Below are 18,104 nucleotides of genomic sequence, written 5' to 3'. Positions count from 1 at the left end.
CCCTCGCCACTCATGGGCTTCGCTCATGACTGTGGTTCATGGTTATATGTAGGTGGACCTTCAGAGGCCTGTATATCCATCCACAGAGTTCTTTCCAAAACACAGCGGCTCACCCAGACCACATTCCCCAGGCGCTGGGGCAACCTGCTTTCTTTGGTGACGATAGTTTATGTATTGAGACACTTCCATCCTTCCATCCTACTGGGCGTGTTCAGTAGGGTATCTGTCCTGGTTTTATATTTACTGTTAGTTCTTGTCCTCAGTCGGCTCTGACCTCCTTCCTTCTAAGTCACTCGATATGATAGAGATGACCTGAATACCACTGGCCCAAAACCATCAGCTTACTAGTTATAAGATAAAAAAATAAGAATATAAGGAAAGATTCTTTCCTTATAAGATTTGTAATGACCAGCAACTACAGTGCCTTTGGTATGTCTCTCTTCTCGTAAATACATTTACTCTATTTTCTTTCTGTCTGGGATTGTGGCTGGGAAATCAGTGTGGGTGAGAAGAGATGATACTTAAGCATAAACAGATTAAGAACTAATTTTGGAGGTTTACTGATGAAGGAAACATACCAATTCCCTGGTCCCTACCTGTCTGATGGCCGATCCTTCCGCAGACACAGAGCCAACTGCTCTGTAGGGAAGGCTGGATGTTATTGCAAAGGATGGGAAGGAAGCGAGTCAATGGAGTAAAAAACAAAATCCTGTTCTTTGCTGCCAAAGCATCCGGACGTTTCCACTCTTGGCTAGTGAGAGTTATTGGCGTAACAGGGCTCTCTGCTCTCTGCCTTGGTCTCCCCACACCAACAGCCCCCTCCCCTGGGCCTCCCCTCCCCTCCTTACCAAGGCTCCCGCCTCTCAAAAAGAAACATCAGGTTATTTTAAAACCGTGACCTGAGAAGGCCTCTCAGACAAGCCCATGCAAGCTGCTTTCTGCAGCAATCCTAATTGCACATCTGCAGCAAAGCTGCCCCCAGTATCCGCCTAGAAGACAGACCCATGTTTCTACAACCAGACCAGGGGGCACCACTCTGCTGCTCTGAGGAGTACACCGTTTGATCGTTATTTTTATGAGATCATGCTCAGGAATATCATGTAAGACAACCGAAGGGAACGCCTGATACAAATTTCCCCCATTCACCCTACGTGCTTCTCTTCCTTTCCACTTAGCTACTTACAAAAGTTGGAAATGTGATTCCTAATCACAACACTAGACCAGGTCCTTTATGCCAGGCCCCGTGGCCAGCCTGCCCCGTGGGCTCATGGCAAGAGCTCGTTGGTGTACCTGCCTCTGGAGAGACGGCGTGGAAGGAAACGGGGTGAGGGAAAGGAGGGAGGTGGGGAGCAAAGGAAAGACCCGTGTTCAGCAGGTCCCAGAACCTACGTTATTACTCACATGTGTTGGGAAGCATTGGGGTACAGTTTTGAAAACTGTGGGGCCGAGTCCTCGGGGCCGTGGGGCGCAGCGTGGCTGATCACCATCATAATGGGCCTATGGGGATACATTCTCTTAGACATTTTGAAGTAATTAATGCTCTCGTTAGTGATTAAGTCTGTGAAGTAGTCCTGAAACATACATTTGACACAAAACAAAAATTACAAAAGGTGACATTCATCAGATCACATTTGAATACTGCTTTCCTCAGAAGCATCTCACTGAATGAAGGGATAAGGTCTAAAGCAGGAAGGAAGATGATGCTTCCCAAAGCAGCAAAACATCTTCCGTAACAGACAAAATCAGTTGCCGGTTACTTTCTAGGGTGGCTAGCTTGGTAACATGCAAAAATTGTATTTTGAGTTAGGCACAACTTAGCAATTAGGAAAGAAAAAAAGTCCAGTCCTGTGTGACCAAGATAATGATCAGATCTGGCAATCCAAATGCTAGAGCCCATTGAAACACCGGATACATATTTCATTCTCAGGTTTCATTGATGTAATTCGTCGTTGACAAAAAATTTAATTACTTCAAGGGCAGGAAACACCCACGCCCACTACAAATTCACAGTTGCAGAACACATACACACACACACAGGCACACGCACACACATGCACAAACAAAAGAAAAGGTCTTTTTTTTAAATTCAAAATTCACCTGTGGGAATTACACATTAATTGCTAATGAAAGCCATAGCCAAAATCTGGGTGCACATGGAAAAGCTGCAATATTTTATCAATTAATTCACTCGAAACACTAAATATGGGGAGCATTTGATTTCCTGCAGATTATACTGTTAATTGCACAACTAAAATGATACAGCTGCTGGGATTGGAGCCTGACTTGTTAATAAAATGACCCAAGCTGCAGTCTGAGGACCTGATGCAACTCTGTAAGGGGGAAGGAAGAAATGGAATGAAAAGGAACGATGAAAACTTAAATTAAACCACCTGCTTCCTCTAAGTGGGTATCGTTGGCCTGGAGCTCCAGTACAAAGTTTATTCAGAAAGTGCCCAGACAGCATTCACAGTGTCAGAGGCTCTCAGGCATGACTAATCACATGTAGATTCAGGGACCAGCACAGCTGCAAAAGCAGTGCCCAAGGGAGGAAATCTGTGTCACATGTCATTGTGAGGACAACTCCACAGGCCATCACCTTCTTCCATGGGAGTGTCTGTTTCATTCCTTTTCTCACTAAAAAAAAAAGCCATATATTCTTTCCGGACACAGTTGTCTTTGACACTTAATCAGCTGTGATAATGGGCAAGTTACGCTAATTTTAGTCTTTGGAGGGAATCTTGATTACTTTGCTCTCCTTAGGACAACAGGGAAAGAAAGGTTAATAGCTTGAACAAGGAGCATGAAAGCATCCCCACAGATAAAAAATGATAGCGGTGACAATTAGCGCACTTTGTAGGACATTGCTCAAATCTGCCTCCAAGGTCCCCGCCAGCTCTCAACTTTGATGAATCTGGAATCCTATTAGCAATGTTTGTGAATTCATTTGCATTCATTGTTTTCTGAAGGGGACAAAAGAGCGAGACTACAACACCTTATCTCCCAAGTTCCTTGAGCTCAAATCGGGCCAAGCATAAAGGCAGCACTGTGCCAAAATTAAATCAAGTTCCCTCTCTCTGATTTCTACCAATGGCTCTTTCGTAGTGATCTACGCTAGATAGAGCAGATTGTCGGCTTCTTATAGATAAGTGAGGAAGAGCTGGGCATGGCTAGAAGGGAAGAGGTATTTTAGGCTAATTAGCAGGCTAAATTCGAAGGTATTTTCCCCTTCACTCTTGTCATCTGAAACTTGTTTTATTTTCGGTTGGCAATCACAAAACCTTTGTGAATTTTAGAAAGTCTAATCTGGGATGGATTTGTTAGAGACACGGAGGGACGTGTGGATTTCAGTTTCTATGAACTGATTTGGAAATCCGGGGATTGATGGCCCCAGGGACTTTTGTGGACTCTCGCTGCTGTGGGGCAGGTGTCCTTGTCACATATCAATGCTTGGTCAGACAGGAGGAAAAGCGAAGAATGTGGTTTCCCCGACCTTTGATTATTGCGCTTGTCTGCTCAAAACCTGAAGCCACAGACGAAATGCACTTTTACACCAGTGAAAAGCGAAATGGTACAAGATGAACATTTCATTATGTGGACAAATCCTCTAGGGAGTAAAAAATTAAAAAAAAAAATCACAAGACCGAGTGGAGGCATCTATGATTTTCTTGATGATACTTCATCAAAGGCTGATTGCCTTTCATCCTAATGAGGGAAAAAAGAATCACTATTCAAAGTCGGTGTTCCTTGAAAATCTTTTTCTTGCCTGGAGTTTAAAATTACCTTCAAATTTCTCATTCTAACATTGTGAGAACATAGAAAGCCAATCTCGTGGATAAGTTAACTCACTGAAAATGGCTTTTCCCCATTATGCACAAAGTAAATTGATGCAGCGTAAAAGTGCCTGAAAATTACCTTTGCATAATCAAATCCATGCTTTTCTTTGATGCCATTACGACAAACAGTGTAATTATAGAAACGAGAATTCTTGATTAATCCAAGCCATTCTCGCCATCCAGGAGGGATGTAGCTGCCATTATATTCATTGAGGTATTTTCCAAAAAAGGCTGCAAAGGGAAAAAAAGGATTATTTTCTCATATGAAATGATTAATCACAAATAAATGCATAAATGCGTAAGTATGAAATTAGGATTTGAAAAAGGGGCAGTAAAACAAAAGTAAACCTTGGTAACGCCAAAATATAGTGTAATACCCTGATCCTTTGGCAAAGTGACACACAGACATTTTCCTTTTGAATAAATAAGCGTAGTACCCATGTACATGGATTATAGCGCAATAAAATCACCATAATGATCATGGTACTTGGGGTGCATCTGTTTCTTGCCGTCCTGCTAGAATAAAAGCAGAATGTACCCTTTTGTTAAGTTGATGTAACAGTCAGAGAAGTAGCCAGTGGAAATGTGGAATGCTGTCTCTGGGCAAATAGTTGGGGGGAACTGAAAGTTCAGTCTTGGTGAGAAAATAAGTTTTTAACCTACTATTTGAGAGTTATAAATTATAAAAACCCTATAGAAAAGCTTGTCTTTATGTTTGCATATCCAGAATACAAATTTTCCAAGTCAAGGAACCATGGTAAACTCCGTTTCTTCAGCACATGGTAAGGGTTTTTATGTCACACACATTTTATGGTGTCGGTGTTCATGTTATCTGTATTTTATGAATGTGTATGTCTATTCTTGATAATAAAAAATTCCGGTGACACAGAATTACTACGCAGATGACTAACTTTCATAGAATCATAGTCTAAGAGAAGTACATGGGACACAGACACTCTACTGCTCATCGATGAGGCCCCTGGAGGGACTTCACATTTGTAACTTTGGCATGTCTCACCTAAGGAAGGCCACTGGGCAACAGAGCCTACCAATCCTTTCAGAGGGAAACTTGGGATTTGGATTTGGTCCTCTGCCAAAGAGGATGAGAAGAGATGGGCAAAGAGGAGAGAGTAGGGCAGGTTGGGGTTTCGGGAACAAAATGGGTTAGATCTTGAAGTCAAATCCTTGTAACTCTCAGAAGGGTAGCCAAAAATGTATTGTCGGCACACTTTTGAGAAAGAGGGTACGATTAATTTTCTTTCCTTTTTTTTTGATACATTCACTTACTTTAATCACACTGCATACACCACGTTATCACCACGGAATGTAAATTCAGGTTAGACAAGACAGCTTCACAAGTGCAATAAAGCATTCTGGAGTATACCAAAGTTTGTGTGTAATGGCTGACCAAATCACCTTGCTGATAAATCATTAACCACTTCAATTACAGGTAATGTGTCAGCATTTATGATTCTGACAGAGAAAATAAACAAACTGCATACATTTAAGAAGTGTTTCTCCTTTACCTTTGCATTAGTACTTAAAATCCATGCTTCTATTTCAAGATGACATGCAAAAATTATTCTAATACCACAGCGGCATAACTCTCTGCAATTACAGAAAAGCCAAACTGGGATCCATAGTGAAGGTATTCTCATGTTTACATGCATGATTCTGAGACAAATCCTACTTCTAAGAGGCTGTTACCAATTTTTTAGGTTTGGTTTAAAGACACACACATTTTCATTTGTGGGGAAAGTGGAGAATGTGGTGTTCCATGCACTGTTCTGAATGGGTTTTTTAAGAGCCAACCAGCCCTCAGAACTGCAGGATTCAATCAGTCTGCAAGACAAGGAGGGTACTATTTCTAATAGTTGTAACTTCACCAGGAAGGCAGGCATAAACAAGCACTATTCTGGGTAACCTAGATGTTTGGTCACCCTAGTAGCCATGTACCTAGCCTTCCCCTTAAGTAGAAGGGAGCAAAGAAATTTTTATGTATGTATTTGTAGGTGTATGTGTTTACGTGTGTGTGTTGCGTACACACACACTTCTACCTACGTATCTATGCATATGTAATAGACACATGCACGCAAGCTTTAATTTTTCTGATTTTCAAAAGGCTGCCATCTTTCATTTTAGGGAGAAACTATGGCTAATCAGATGCCTTCCATGTCAAAGCCACTGTGTATCTTCACTAAGCTGGTTTCACAGGTGTCTCCACTTACACACACGAAGAAAGATCGCTCCTGGACAGGCCCGGTAAGATGAAAACAGATCCCAGAATCAGGCACTTTATCAGTATCGCTCTTGAAGCACACATTTCTGAATCTCAGCACTGTCCACGGTACGTTATTTCTGTGTCTTGATGGGCTAGCTAGCTCGCTTTCATCCTGATACACAGCTACATGTAGGATACCTCCAGAGGAATGTTTTCCTCCCTCTTAATAGGCTCGTCCAGAACGGAATGAATCGTTTTCCCTTCCAAGGGCACTTCTCTCCTCAGATACCCTTTTCTTCTCCGAGTGTCATAGTCATCTTCCTGGTTGACCAGGCTCAGCACTCCAGAGCCTTGCCCGGTTCACCTGCTCCTTTGGTCGCCTTGCTAAGCAGGCGCCACCACCTGAAGATTCTACGTGGATAACAGCTCTCGAACCTGCCCCTCTTTCTCCGATTACTCGATGCCCCTCATGAATGCTCACAGTCTCCTTCCAGAGCCCCTAACCAGCCTCCCGGGTCTGTCCACTCTTAGTGCCACCTTCTTGAAGACCGGCTCTGGTGACCTCACCTCGTTGTCACAGTCGTGGATGGAGCCCCCTCAAGTTTCATTTGAGAGAATCAAGTTTCACTTGATAGCATATCATGCAAGGCCACCTTTGGATCTGGATAAAATCCCTCTCTTTCCGATCCCAGCCTGCATTTCTGTTATTTGTGCCTCTCTCTGGAGAATGTGTTTTCTCCATTTGCTCTGGTTTTCAGCTCTTATAGCCTTTGCCCGTGCTAGTTCCCGCATCTCCCTGATGCGTATCAAGGCTAGACCAGGTGCCCTTCCAATCCCAGTCTTTGCCCAGTCCCCCAGCAATTTGTCTCTGTGGCTCGAATGCCATCTTCCCTTCCTTCCTTGTGCTATGGTTCTGCTCGTATGTAAGGTAATCCCCCTTAGCCTGTAAGGCTTTGAGGGTGAATTTCGCCTTTGCCTCATCTCTATACTCCCCCGGCTCCCCATCCTTGCACATAGCCTCGGGGCTTCATAGTTTTTGTTTCCTGCACTGGGGTTCATGGACCTCCATGTATTCTGGGGATTCTACAAGTTCTAGACTGATGTTTTCACTGGAATTATAAGTGGCTGAAGTTGCTATTTCTGACGAGATTTATTTTCTTTGAAGAGTTAACTCAAGTCCGAGAAACATAGCACTGTTTATTTGTTGAATGAGCGTTTATATGTTGAGTCTGCAAATGAGTAAATCCATCAAATGGTCAGTTGGCCAAACGCCCACTGCTTGATTACTCTGCCAGGCCCCAGAGCAGACTGATGTGTGTGGGACAAAGTGTCAGAGGATCTCAGGTCAGATAGAACTCAGGATTTCCCTCTGAGCAAACTACGTGCAGTAGGAATTCTAATGAGGGGTTCTCGTCTTCAGAGACCAACCCCCTTTTCACAGAGAACCACAAGATGATTTTCCTTTCTGACAAAAGGCAATAATGACTTTGAGTCAGAGATGGCAGACCAGGGCCACACCCCGCCAACATGACTTCAGAAGGGGACTATTTCCAGGAACTTTTCACTTAATAACCTCAGGCCCTGCTCTTTTGCTCTTTCTTCTGGCCTGCTCCTCATCCCCAGGGCTCCCCCGCCCCTTTTCTCTCCTTTGGTCTTAAAAGAAGCAGACGAGTACAGTGGTTTGGAATATAGACCCGGAAGCCGGCCTGCCTGGGTTTAAAACCTGGCCGTGCTATTTGCTAGCTATCCATCCACAGGCAAGTCACTTGGCCTCTCTTCACCTCCAGTTCTCCCATCTGTAAAACCATGAGGATGATGATAAGAACAGTGGTAGGGTTGTTGTGAGAATCCAGTGAATTAAAACATATGTAAAGCACTTCAAACAGTGCCTGGCACCTAACAAGAGCTTATTAAAGACCGCTGCTGCCTGTATTATTATTAGCAGCACCATTACCATCAACCTCCCAACCCTGTGTCCTGATTTTAAGTACTTTACCATTCTGCAGTAGGAGGACGTCTTGTCTGAGTTCTGTACTTGGGAGTCTGAAAAAATTTTTCGAGAGGTTACATCTTTTTCCTCCCCAATCAGACTTATTTTGTGGCAACCAATTCCCATTTGGCTTACATTTTCCTGCTTAATTAGTTTTTAGATTTTTTTTCTTTTTCTGCCATGTTCAGTTTTGTTCTCTGTTTTTTTTCCTCCGAGGGCAGCCAAGACAGGATTTTCCTGCCTTTCCCTCATTGTTGTCCTTGTTTGGTTGGTTAGCGCTGCTTTCTACCCATTGCCATGGCCATCGCCCCTCCCTTAATCCTCCCCTTATAAACTCTTCCTTTGAGTCTCTTAATAGTCCTTGTTACTGGCTTCAGAACTCCCTCCAGGTTTTCGGTGTCTTTGTGCTAATGGAGTGTAAAATATGTACTCAGGATTCCAGATGTGCCCTCACCCATTGCACTCGTTCCAAGAGAGACCAGGACCTCATGCGTCACCACACGCGGCACCCCCGGTGCTGCTGGCTTCAAGTTCCTCTGGCCTTTCTTGTTGCCTCGTAACATTGAGACTCATTTGTAATCACCCCTGGCCTCTTTCAACATTATGCTTCCTGGCAGCGCTCTGCAATTGATTATCTGGGCTTCTAATTATTTTCCTCCAGATGTATTAAATCTCTTTCTCCCTCCCTAAGGTGAATTTTGTTTTCTTGCCCATAATGTCATTCTGTTATGTGTCGTATGAAGTTTTTCTTATCCTTTGGCATTGGCAATTCAGTCAATTTACTACTATGGGAATATATCTCGAGCACACTATCTACCTGCCCTTTCGTATCATTCTCTTTCCTGAGACACCATTAAATACTTCCCTTTATGGCTACTTAAGAAAGGTGGTGGTGGGGGGGGTCAGGTGACAGGGAGAAAGATCAGAAAGACCTGATTATAATTACTGTTGACTTTAGGCCATGCTACTTCTGTCCAGGACTATCTGTTACATAATACTTTAAAAATTTCTCTTCAAATCTTTTGAAGCAAAGGCCTTTTAGTCAGCAATAGGAACTATACAAAAGATTTCTGATGCTGTGGAGAAGTTAAATCTTATTTAATGTAACAAATGATACACTAATTGAGCTTTTACTCAATCGTCATTGATAGGTTTGGGGTCACAGGATTTTACTGGTAGTAACTGACAAACTAACAATATACATAATTTTGAACCAAGTTAAAACTATAATTCCCCAACTAGTCTGTAAGTCTAATGAAGACAAGGATCTTTCTTTATATCTCTTCATATCCCAGCATTTAGTGTAATTCTAGGTATATGTAGTTCAACGAATGTATGGTAACATAAATAGATTTTGTAAAATAAAAAGACATGAAAGCAGAAAATTGATTCCTTTGTCCAAATTATTTTGTTACAAAAGAATTTTTTACAAAAGAATTTATTGCAGCTCTCCTTTAAATATTGCCTCTTCTACCCAAATGATATGAAGTAAAATGAGTTATGACTAAAATTTAATTCACATGTGATTTTATGTATCATGTATTCTGATTGTAACTTGAACACTACAATCTTTAAATGAATCAGTATAAAAATTATAGGGAGAGACTCTTACTTTTACCTTAAAACTTATGCCAGGTTTTACATTCAAGTCTATACTCTCACAAGAAATTCACACCAAATTATTTTTTTGAGCGGATAGTCAGGCAGGATATTCATTTTTATGATAGATAATCCAATATCATTCCCACTTCACTTGTCAGAACATAAAATGCAATAGACATGTTGCTGTATTTTCCCCTTTTGAAAATTTAAGCTGTTGGAGAGTCATATTTTCCATGAGTAAAGTTAGAAAAAATTCCGGCTATAGCCAGTCCAAAAATATGCCTCAGTTCTGAGAAAGAAAAATCATGTCATACGATGGTAAATATAATATTGGATCAATTCAATCCATTGAAATCCACGTATTCTGGATGCCTCCCAAAATTAGCCTCTTAGTAATTTGTCTTCTTGGAGTTATTCTTCATAAAACTGATTACTGCGTTGTGCTTTTCTCGCGATGAATATTTATATGTATGATACATATTTTAGCCTCTTGCATTATTTTTCTTAGGTTCTCAGCTAAACGTTCCAAATAATGTATTCATTATTAGAAAAATGATAATATCTTTATATATCGGCTTTCCCTCCTCTAGTTTAGTGGCTTATAAATAATTATGTTGGTTTAATAACTCTTCCCTAATTCTCTTAACTTCCTAAAATGCCTATCATCCATTTTCAAATGGGTCTCTGTCCCTGGTTAGATCAATAAACTATTGTCACAAAGGCATCTTTGCTTCCTAATCGCCTGACACATTTCAATATTTTCACATCAAAGATAAATTTAAATTGTATAGGTCTCTATCGCTGCCATTTTCGTCTTCCAATTTGTACTTTTGTCTGATTCACTAAGGGGCACATCAACATTTATTTTCTTCTGTGCAGATCATCCTTCTATTTCTAACTATTCGGAAAAGTTCTTGTTCCCTTTAAAGAATTCCTTTTCCTCTGTACAATGACTCACTATAAATTCAATTATTACCTAAGTGTCTAGACCCCTGAGCAGAAAGAAGGTTGGCCTTGGAATCAGACTTCGCTTCCAGGAGCAAGTCTTCTATCCCCGGAGAAGACAGCTGGGCTATACAAAGAGCCTGACAGTTGTCATCGGGGCAGCCTTTTTTTTTTTTTTTTAAGATTTTATTTATTTATTTGACAGAGAGACAGTGAGAGAGGGAACACAAGCAGGGGGAGTGGGAGAGGGAGAAGCAGGTTTCCTGCTGAGAAGGGAGCCCGATGCGGGGCTCGATCCCAGGACCCTGGGATCATGACCTGAGCCGAAGGCAGACGCTTAACGACTGAGCCACCCAGGCGCCCCGCGTCATCGGGATAGCCTTATGGTGCACAGTGTCATTCAAGACCCAACCCATACAGGTAGGGTAGCACACTGGCAAGAACCCTGAAGACCAACATCCTGACACCTGCTCTCCCCATTAGAACATCAGATGTGTCACTTTTGATCTTGTTGGCAGAAATTTGCTCACCTGAAAATAAGAGACTCGAACTAAATTCTCTCTGTTTTATCCAAGCTCTTATGATCTATTGTAGGGTAGATACAGCATAGTCTAATTGAAACAAGTGCCAGAATACACTACACTTCTTAGAAGCAACCGATTTATTTCTATCTTGGTGACTCGGTAAACTTTGCAATGGATGGCATTTCGATTTTTGCTCTTGCCATCTGGAAGCTTAGTTCCCCCACATAGGCACCCTTTCTCCACAGCTCCATGGCACACACTTTGTATACCAAGCTTTGCCTTGACTTTTACTGGTACGACTCTTCATTTCCATTTGCCAAGGTCCTTACTGTTCTGTATCTTGCTATGTTTTATGTGTCTCTGAAGGCACTTTGGAATGAGGCACGACAGAAACGTACGTAAAGAAATGAGATGATGGAAAAAGGAAAGACTCTGGAGTCAGATGTGATGGACCCATCCTATCGCTGATTAGCCTGTGACAACTCTCCTTAGTCTCTGTTTCGTCTTTGGTAACACAGGCAAATCCTTTCTTTCAAAGTTGCCCGAAGAATTAAGTGAGACAATTTAGCTAAAGTGCGTGCTGCACGGTAGGTAAGCAAAAAATACTAATTTCCTTCTTTTCCCTCTTCCTTTTTTCTCTCTAGTTTTATTGAGATATTATTTATAATCAAAAATTGTAATATACTTGGGGCACCTGGATGGCTCAGTCTGTTAAGCGACCAGCTCTTGGTTTCAGCTCAGGTAATGATTTGGGGTCATAGGATCAAGCCCTGGGTCGGGCTCCATGCTCAGTGTGGAGTCTACTTGTCCCTCTCTCTCTCTCTCCCTGTGTTTGCGCATGCTCTCTCTGTCTCTCTCTCAAATAAATAAATAAAATCTTTAAAAAATTGTAATATATTTAAGGTGTACAATCTGATGGCCTGAAATACATAAACATTGTGAAATATTCACCACCTCCAAGCCAACCAATACATCCATCACCTCATATCTATACTATGTTCCTTCTTTTTTCTTTTATGGTGACAGCACCAACCCTCTTAGCAAATTTCAAGTGTACAATACAATATTGTCAACTCGGGTCCCATTGCTGTACACAATTTCTTCAGAACTCATTCATCTTCTTGCTTTTTCTTGATCTGCCCTGAAACAAATTAGCAAAACCTAGTGGACCACTCTAAGTCCTGGCAAGGTTCTCTGTGTCATCCTGCATCTCTATTTCTTATGACAGACATCATCCATATCACTCTGGATATGGGGAGAGTCCCGACCCTTCAAGCTCTATATCTGCTACTAGGTTTTAAATTATAGAGAGCCTGGAAATTGAAAGGCATCGATGTCACATGATGCTTCTCATGAACAAAACATAATTTGGTGGTTAAAATCAGGAACCAGGCATTAAGGGAACATTTCTCTGAGTTGGTCACACAATATTTGAAATCCCCACCTCAGTTATAAAACAGAGCCAAGTACATTTGCTGTCTCTAAACCCTACAGGGATGTTTGATGGATTTGCAAAGTGCCTTTGAGCTCTCAGATGAAAGGTGCCATAAATTTAAATCACTTACGTGAGAAAACACACTTAGGATAAGGCACTCTGAGTAACCTAGTTTCTTTCCAAAGCATAAGCAAACACCCTTGAGAGTCATGGGAAGAGTTTCCTCTCTGAATGGAGATCTTGAGATGCTTGTGAATGACAATGCTATCATAGTCAAAATCAATATTTTTATCCATAAACAACAAGTATTAAGTGCCCACAGAATGTTCTGCAAATAAACAGATGGCCTCATATTTTTCAAGTACAGTGGGAAAAATTCATTTCACTTTTTAAAGGTACTTAAGAGAATATATTTTTCTGAAATCCTTTACTTTTAAATCTTCAGAATAGAGAATATGTAGACCTAAAAATCATTTCCAGTGAGCTTTAGTGATGATATCCTTAAATCTTATAAGTCTAGGTGGCTCTGAAAAAAACCATTTTTGCTCTGCAGTTCTTCTATAAACATCTTGGTTGCCTTTCATGAAGAAGCATTCAGAAAACCCAAGGAGAGCATCGACGTGCTGAGAATTTTCTTAGCCTTTATTCAAAGGCTTTGGGGGCTAACCTTACCAGAAGGAGCCTTGATTCTTTCTTAGAAAGATTGGCATGACGTTTATGACTTCTCTTGAAAGAGATCCCTGATTTTCAAAAGACCAACTAACCAGAAACCTCTTCTTGCCTGCTTAGGATTGGGGATGTCTTCCCTTCTTGGAAGATGGGCATGAACATCTGGGACCTAAAAATAACCACAAACTGAGCTAAAGAAACTCCAAATTCTATCAATTAGGAATGAACGAATAAATGAATCAATAAGGTACACCCCATTGGTTTCCTCATTCGGTTATTTATTAATTCAAAAAATCATTTTGATCACCTCTTATGTCCCAGATCTTGGAGTAGATGCTAAGCAGTTTCAAAATATTTGATGATTTCTCATTGAAAAAATCAGCAGAAATGTACTGACACCTTAAGACAAGCCTCAAGCTGTACCATGATCCCTTGAGATCTGGGAGGTTGAGGTAAGCAGGTAAATGGGGGTGAAAGCTCTTCTGTTGCGGATCCTCTTAGGAAATTCCAACCACTGGGTGCTCTGATGAATATAACATTTTCATAATGTGCCCACTGAGAATCACTTTTTTCTAAGGGATCTCGCATCGGTACATTCTTCAGAGTAAAAAAGGATGGGATGGGGAGGATCCTGATAGCGAAGAGAAAAACCTACACTACCTCCAGTTATTGTAACTTTATATATTGCATTACATGAGGCATTTTCCTGTATCTAAGAAGTACCATCAGAGGTTCATTGGCTAGCAAGTCCACCTTTACCTGTTCTGTAGCCAGTGTTGTTAAGATATACAGCAAAAGTCCGAGGTTCGTGCATCGCCTGCCATGAAGGTGAGGAGCAGTTCTCATTGTTGGTGTAGACGTTGTGGTTGTGCACATACTTTCCGGTGAGCATGGAGGACCGGGAGGGGCAGCACATAGGGGTGGTCACAAAAGCGTTGGTGAAGGTGGCCCCCCCGTGCTCCATAATCTTTCTTGTTTTGTTCATGACTTGCAGGGACCCTGGAAGGCACAATTCCAGCATTGTTTAGCAGAGCGCACCACACCACGAATGCCCATTGATGTCATGTCACTCAGTGACTCTGTTCCCCTGATTTATTAATTTCCCTCCATTGGCTTGAAGGAGTCGATAATTTGACAGCTCTCATTTCCAGAACAAAATTAAACATTTGGGATCCTACCATCTCAAGCATTTTGCAGAATAATAAAACTCATTTCAGCTTCTCCTCTCCTTACTCACAAAGAAAAAAAAGTGCAGGCTAATCTGATAATTAAAGCTAGAATTTTAGATATGGAGCAAATTCAAAGGCCAGCAGCCTTTTGAAGATTGCAAGAGAACAAGAGCCTGTTACACAGGGCATCAAACCCCCAACCCACAGCATATGCACAACGCTTGTGACATTGTTGAGGTTACTACTTACAGTGTTTTAATCATAGGAAACTAAAGAGGAAAACCATTTTTTTTCCTCTTAAGTAAAAGTCCCTCCAAAATGCCTGTCTTTAATTAAAAAAAAAATCTTTATTGTAACTTGGTATCCTCTAGCAAAGTCACCAAATACCCTCCAGTTTTTCCATCAGGATAGCACTGCCAGTTTATACTTTCACCTGTTTATGTGTAATATTAAAAGATAGATTGTCTGCTTATGAAAGAGCAATGATTCTATTGCACTCAAAAGTATTTGCATAGAGTAAAGTATTCCATTTTGACTGCAAAGGATGAAATTGTAACATAAGATTGCCGAGGAAGAAAAAAACGACTTCGATTACTCTATCCAGCCAAATACTGTCGCTGAAACACATCCAAATACTGCAGAAAAAAAAGCACAGGCTAGAATTCAATAGTCTTTTCAGGACTTGTCAAGAAATGCACTACAGAGCACCACAGCCAAGCCCATTGCATTTGAATCCTGGAGCCTCACATTTCCAACAGGTCCCACTTCTTCCAAAGAAAGGGAGAAAGTCTATGTAGTTTTCCAGCAAGGAAGGAAATCGTAATGCAAACCAGGCAAGCATTCAGAGCAGAAAAGTGTGCAATGGTCCAAAAAGCCACAGTTAGCCTGATTTTTTTTCATGTATTAGCTCTTACTGTTCGCATGAAACATATGAAAACAGGAGGAAGGTTTCTAATTGGGTCTCATTAGAGCTCCCTAAAACAGGCTTCAGTTAGGAGGATTCCTAACTGCTTTTTCTCCTCTGGTTGTCTTCGGCGGATCAAGCAACCTTTTTGTAACTGGTGAATAACGTGGAGTGAGTGCCCACTTCATGCTCAACATTCTATCAACCTCAGCACTCTGGGTTGCTCCCCCAAGTGTAGCATTAACAAAAGAAATGGAAAATTCTCTGCTGCCTCGGTCTTTAGAGGTAAACTATCTAGACGAGAACCGACATATAGAAACCACTTGGGGCTATTTGCAAAGCCACATAAGAGTGTGGGGACAGCGGTAGTGGTACAAATAAGGTTAGGGAGGACCGAAGGGGATGTCTGATGAGAGTTCCGAAACAAGAGACGAGGACAAATGGAAGGAGAGCAGGAAGAAAAACACAAGACAGGTGAAGTATGTTCGTGGCAGCAAGGGGAGGATGGTGTGTGTGCTCTGGAGGTGGGAGGAAGTCGAGGGATGAGTACAGCACGTTGATTTCCTAGGATGAAAAAGAACATGGGGAATTCTCTTGATGAAACACAGAAGGTAGAGTTAGTGAATGGCTTCGAGGCTGGGCAGAGATATTTGGATTTGATAGAATAGCGAAAATGAAGGCAGAATGGTTTCTCTGTCAAAGGAATGAACGACGTGATATGGAAAACGTCTTTGAGGGGTGTTGTTGTGGCAACGGGGGATGGAGGTATGTGCATGGAGGAGGAAATAGGCTGGTCCACCAAGGTTAGAGCCGAGAGGTCGCTAAAGCCATTAGGCCATGAGGTGATATAGACTTGATCTGGACTGTGCCTCTAAAATGGAGGGAGCCTCGAAGAAACAGATCCAAGAGATGTTGTCATGCATCAGAAGATAATGAGTTGACTAACGTTTTCAGCACAGGAAGAAAACTGGAAAAGTAATGGTTTCACTGTCACTCAAGAAGTAACTAAAAAGACAGATGCCCTGTAGAAGATCAAGGAAGTCCATTTCAGAAATGTGTTTTATATTTATTGATCAGGTGGGGGAAACGTCCTGGAGATGGAGATAAATAGATGGATAGAGACATGGGGGTGGGGAGAGAGTGAAAGGTAGATGGTTGCGTCTATTCACTTACTCCACTCTCCTCTTTACACCTCTGCAGTGCTTACTTAGTGTAGTATCTTGAATTTTGGGAAAACTGAGCAAACACTACTGATGGATTTTCATTGCCTACTATGCTCTTTATTACAAAGGATGGGCTATCAATTTCCTTTATGAGTCCTAGCTGAACTCATATTTAAAAAAGCACTGGACGAACAGAGTATGGACTCTGAGAAACAAACTGAGGGTTCTAGAGGGGAGGGGGTGGGGGATGGGTTAGCCTGGTGATGGGTATTAAAGAGGGCATGTACTGCATGGAGCACTGGGTGTTATACGCAAACAATGAATCATGGAACACTACATCAAAAACTAATGATGTAATCTATGGTGATTAACATAACATAATAAAAAAATTTAAAAAAAAGGCACTGGAAACCATCCTCCAAGGTCCTGAATCACCTGCAATCTCCTGTTTACAGACTCATTCAGACTGCAAATATAGGATGGTAGGTAGAAATCGGACCTAAGGTCAAATAATATACAAAGTGGTACCAAAACTTAGCCCAATTCATAATCTGGACTTGCTCCAGCAAGGGCTCCCCTCCCATTCTAAATGTCACTCTTTTAATGAACTAGGCAGATTATGTTGAGATCCTAAACAATCTGTCCAAATTCCAACCAGTCCCTAAGTCAAAGGGATTGATGAGGACATTTGGTCCCCGGAGTCACCGTGACCACTGCAGCCCCAACATTAGGATTTGTAAAGGTGGGTATCTGGCCTGAAGTGTTCTCAGTAAAGAATAGATTCTGAGACAATGTTCCTTCAACTTTAAACATCACTTGGAGAGCATGTTACGTCAGAATTCTGGGCCCGCCCTGTGATGCTGATTTCAGAAGACTTGGGAAAGCACCAGAGAATTTGCACTTCCAACAAGCTCCCTGGTGAGGCCGCTGCTCCCTGTCCATGGACCACACTCACGCTCAGAGAAGTAGTCCGGGTTGGACACAGAAGCAGGGAAGCCGAGAGCTGGGCGAGACTTTAGCACGTGCCTCTAGGTGGCTCAGCCCACTCCCCAAGGCTGTAAGATACGGCAGACCGGAATCAGAAACATCCATGTCATGCTTACTGTCAGCCAGGTTCTCTTCTGAGCCCTCACACTCATCAACTCATTTAATCCTGATGGTAAGCCTTAATAGCAGGTGCTCTTATCTATTATTCCCATATGAGTATCACAGATGATAAAACTGAGGGGCAGAAGGGCTAAATAACATTCCGAGGGCCACACATAGCCTAGGTCGCCAAGCCCAGAAGCAAATGCAGGCAATCTGCTCCAGAGACCGAGCTCTTAAGCTCCATCTAGGCTGAGTACCAGCTGTGACATTGACGTTTTCAAGACTGAGAAACAGAAAAGGTGTCTGCTCATAGTCAAGATATGTCTCACTTTCCCCAGACTGATATTTCATCTAGCCTCTTTAGAGGAGACACTGACACACACGAATGCCTGCCTCCCACCCACCTTCCCCCCAAGGGCTGAAGGATCTCAGGAGCTCAGGCCTGGTGAGGGCTGAGAGGGCCGTAGACGTGTCTGACTTCGTCACCGGCGTGAAATGCCACCTCTGATCTTGGTGGGTTCTCCGCAGATGATGGAGCCCAGGAACCCTCCCTCTTCACT

At 42.1% G+C, this 18,104-nt stretch overlaps 1 protein-coding gene across 10 annotated transcripts in view; it reads right to left on the bottom strand.

The window, feature by feature from the left end:
• The window catches only part of SULF1 (sulfatase 1), a 174,622-nt gene that overhangs the window by 55,063 nt on the left and 101,455 nt on the right, over nucleotides 1-18,104 (bottom strand). For 9 of the 10 annotated variants that reach the window (XM_027602978.2, XM_027602984.2, XM_027602968.2 and 6 more), the window contains 3 exons: nucleotides 13,979-14,218; nucleotides 3,913-4,064; nucleotides 1,402-1,571 (listed from right to left, as the gene is read on the bottom strand). In XM_027602978.2, the coding sequence (XP_027458779.1) occupies nucleotides 1,402-1,571; nucleotides 3,913-4,064; nucleotides 13,979-14,218 (562 nt within the window). Of the gene's footprint in view, nucleotides 1-1,401; nucleotides 1,572-3,912; nucleotides 4,065-13,978; nucleotides 14,219-18,104 lie in introns of those variants that run through there. The other variant, XM_027603006.2, reaches the window with a different exon arrangement.

This window comes from Zalophus californianus, chromosome 4, assembly GCF_009762305.2.
Source record: "Zalophus californianus isolate mZalCal1 chromosome 4, mZalCal1.pri.v2, whole genome shotgun sequence".
In the NCBI taxonomy this organism is placed as follows: domain Eukaryota; kingdom Metazoa; phylum Chordata; class Mammalia; order Carnivora; family Otariidae; genus Zalophus; species Zalophus californianus.
This window is presented reverse-complemented; position numbering and strand designations above follow the sequence as displayed.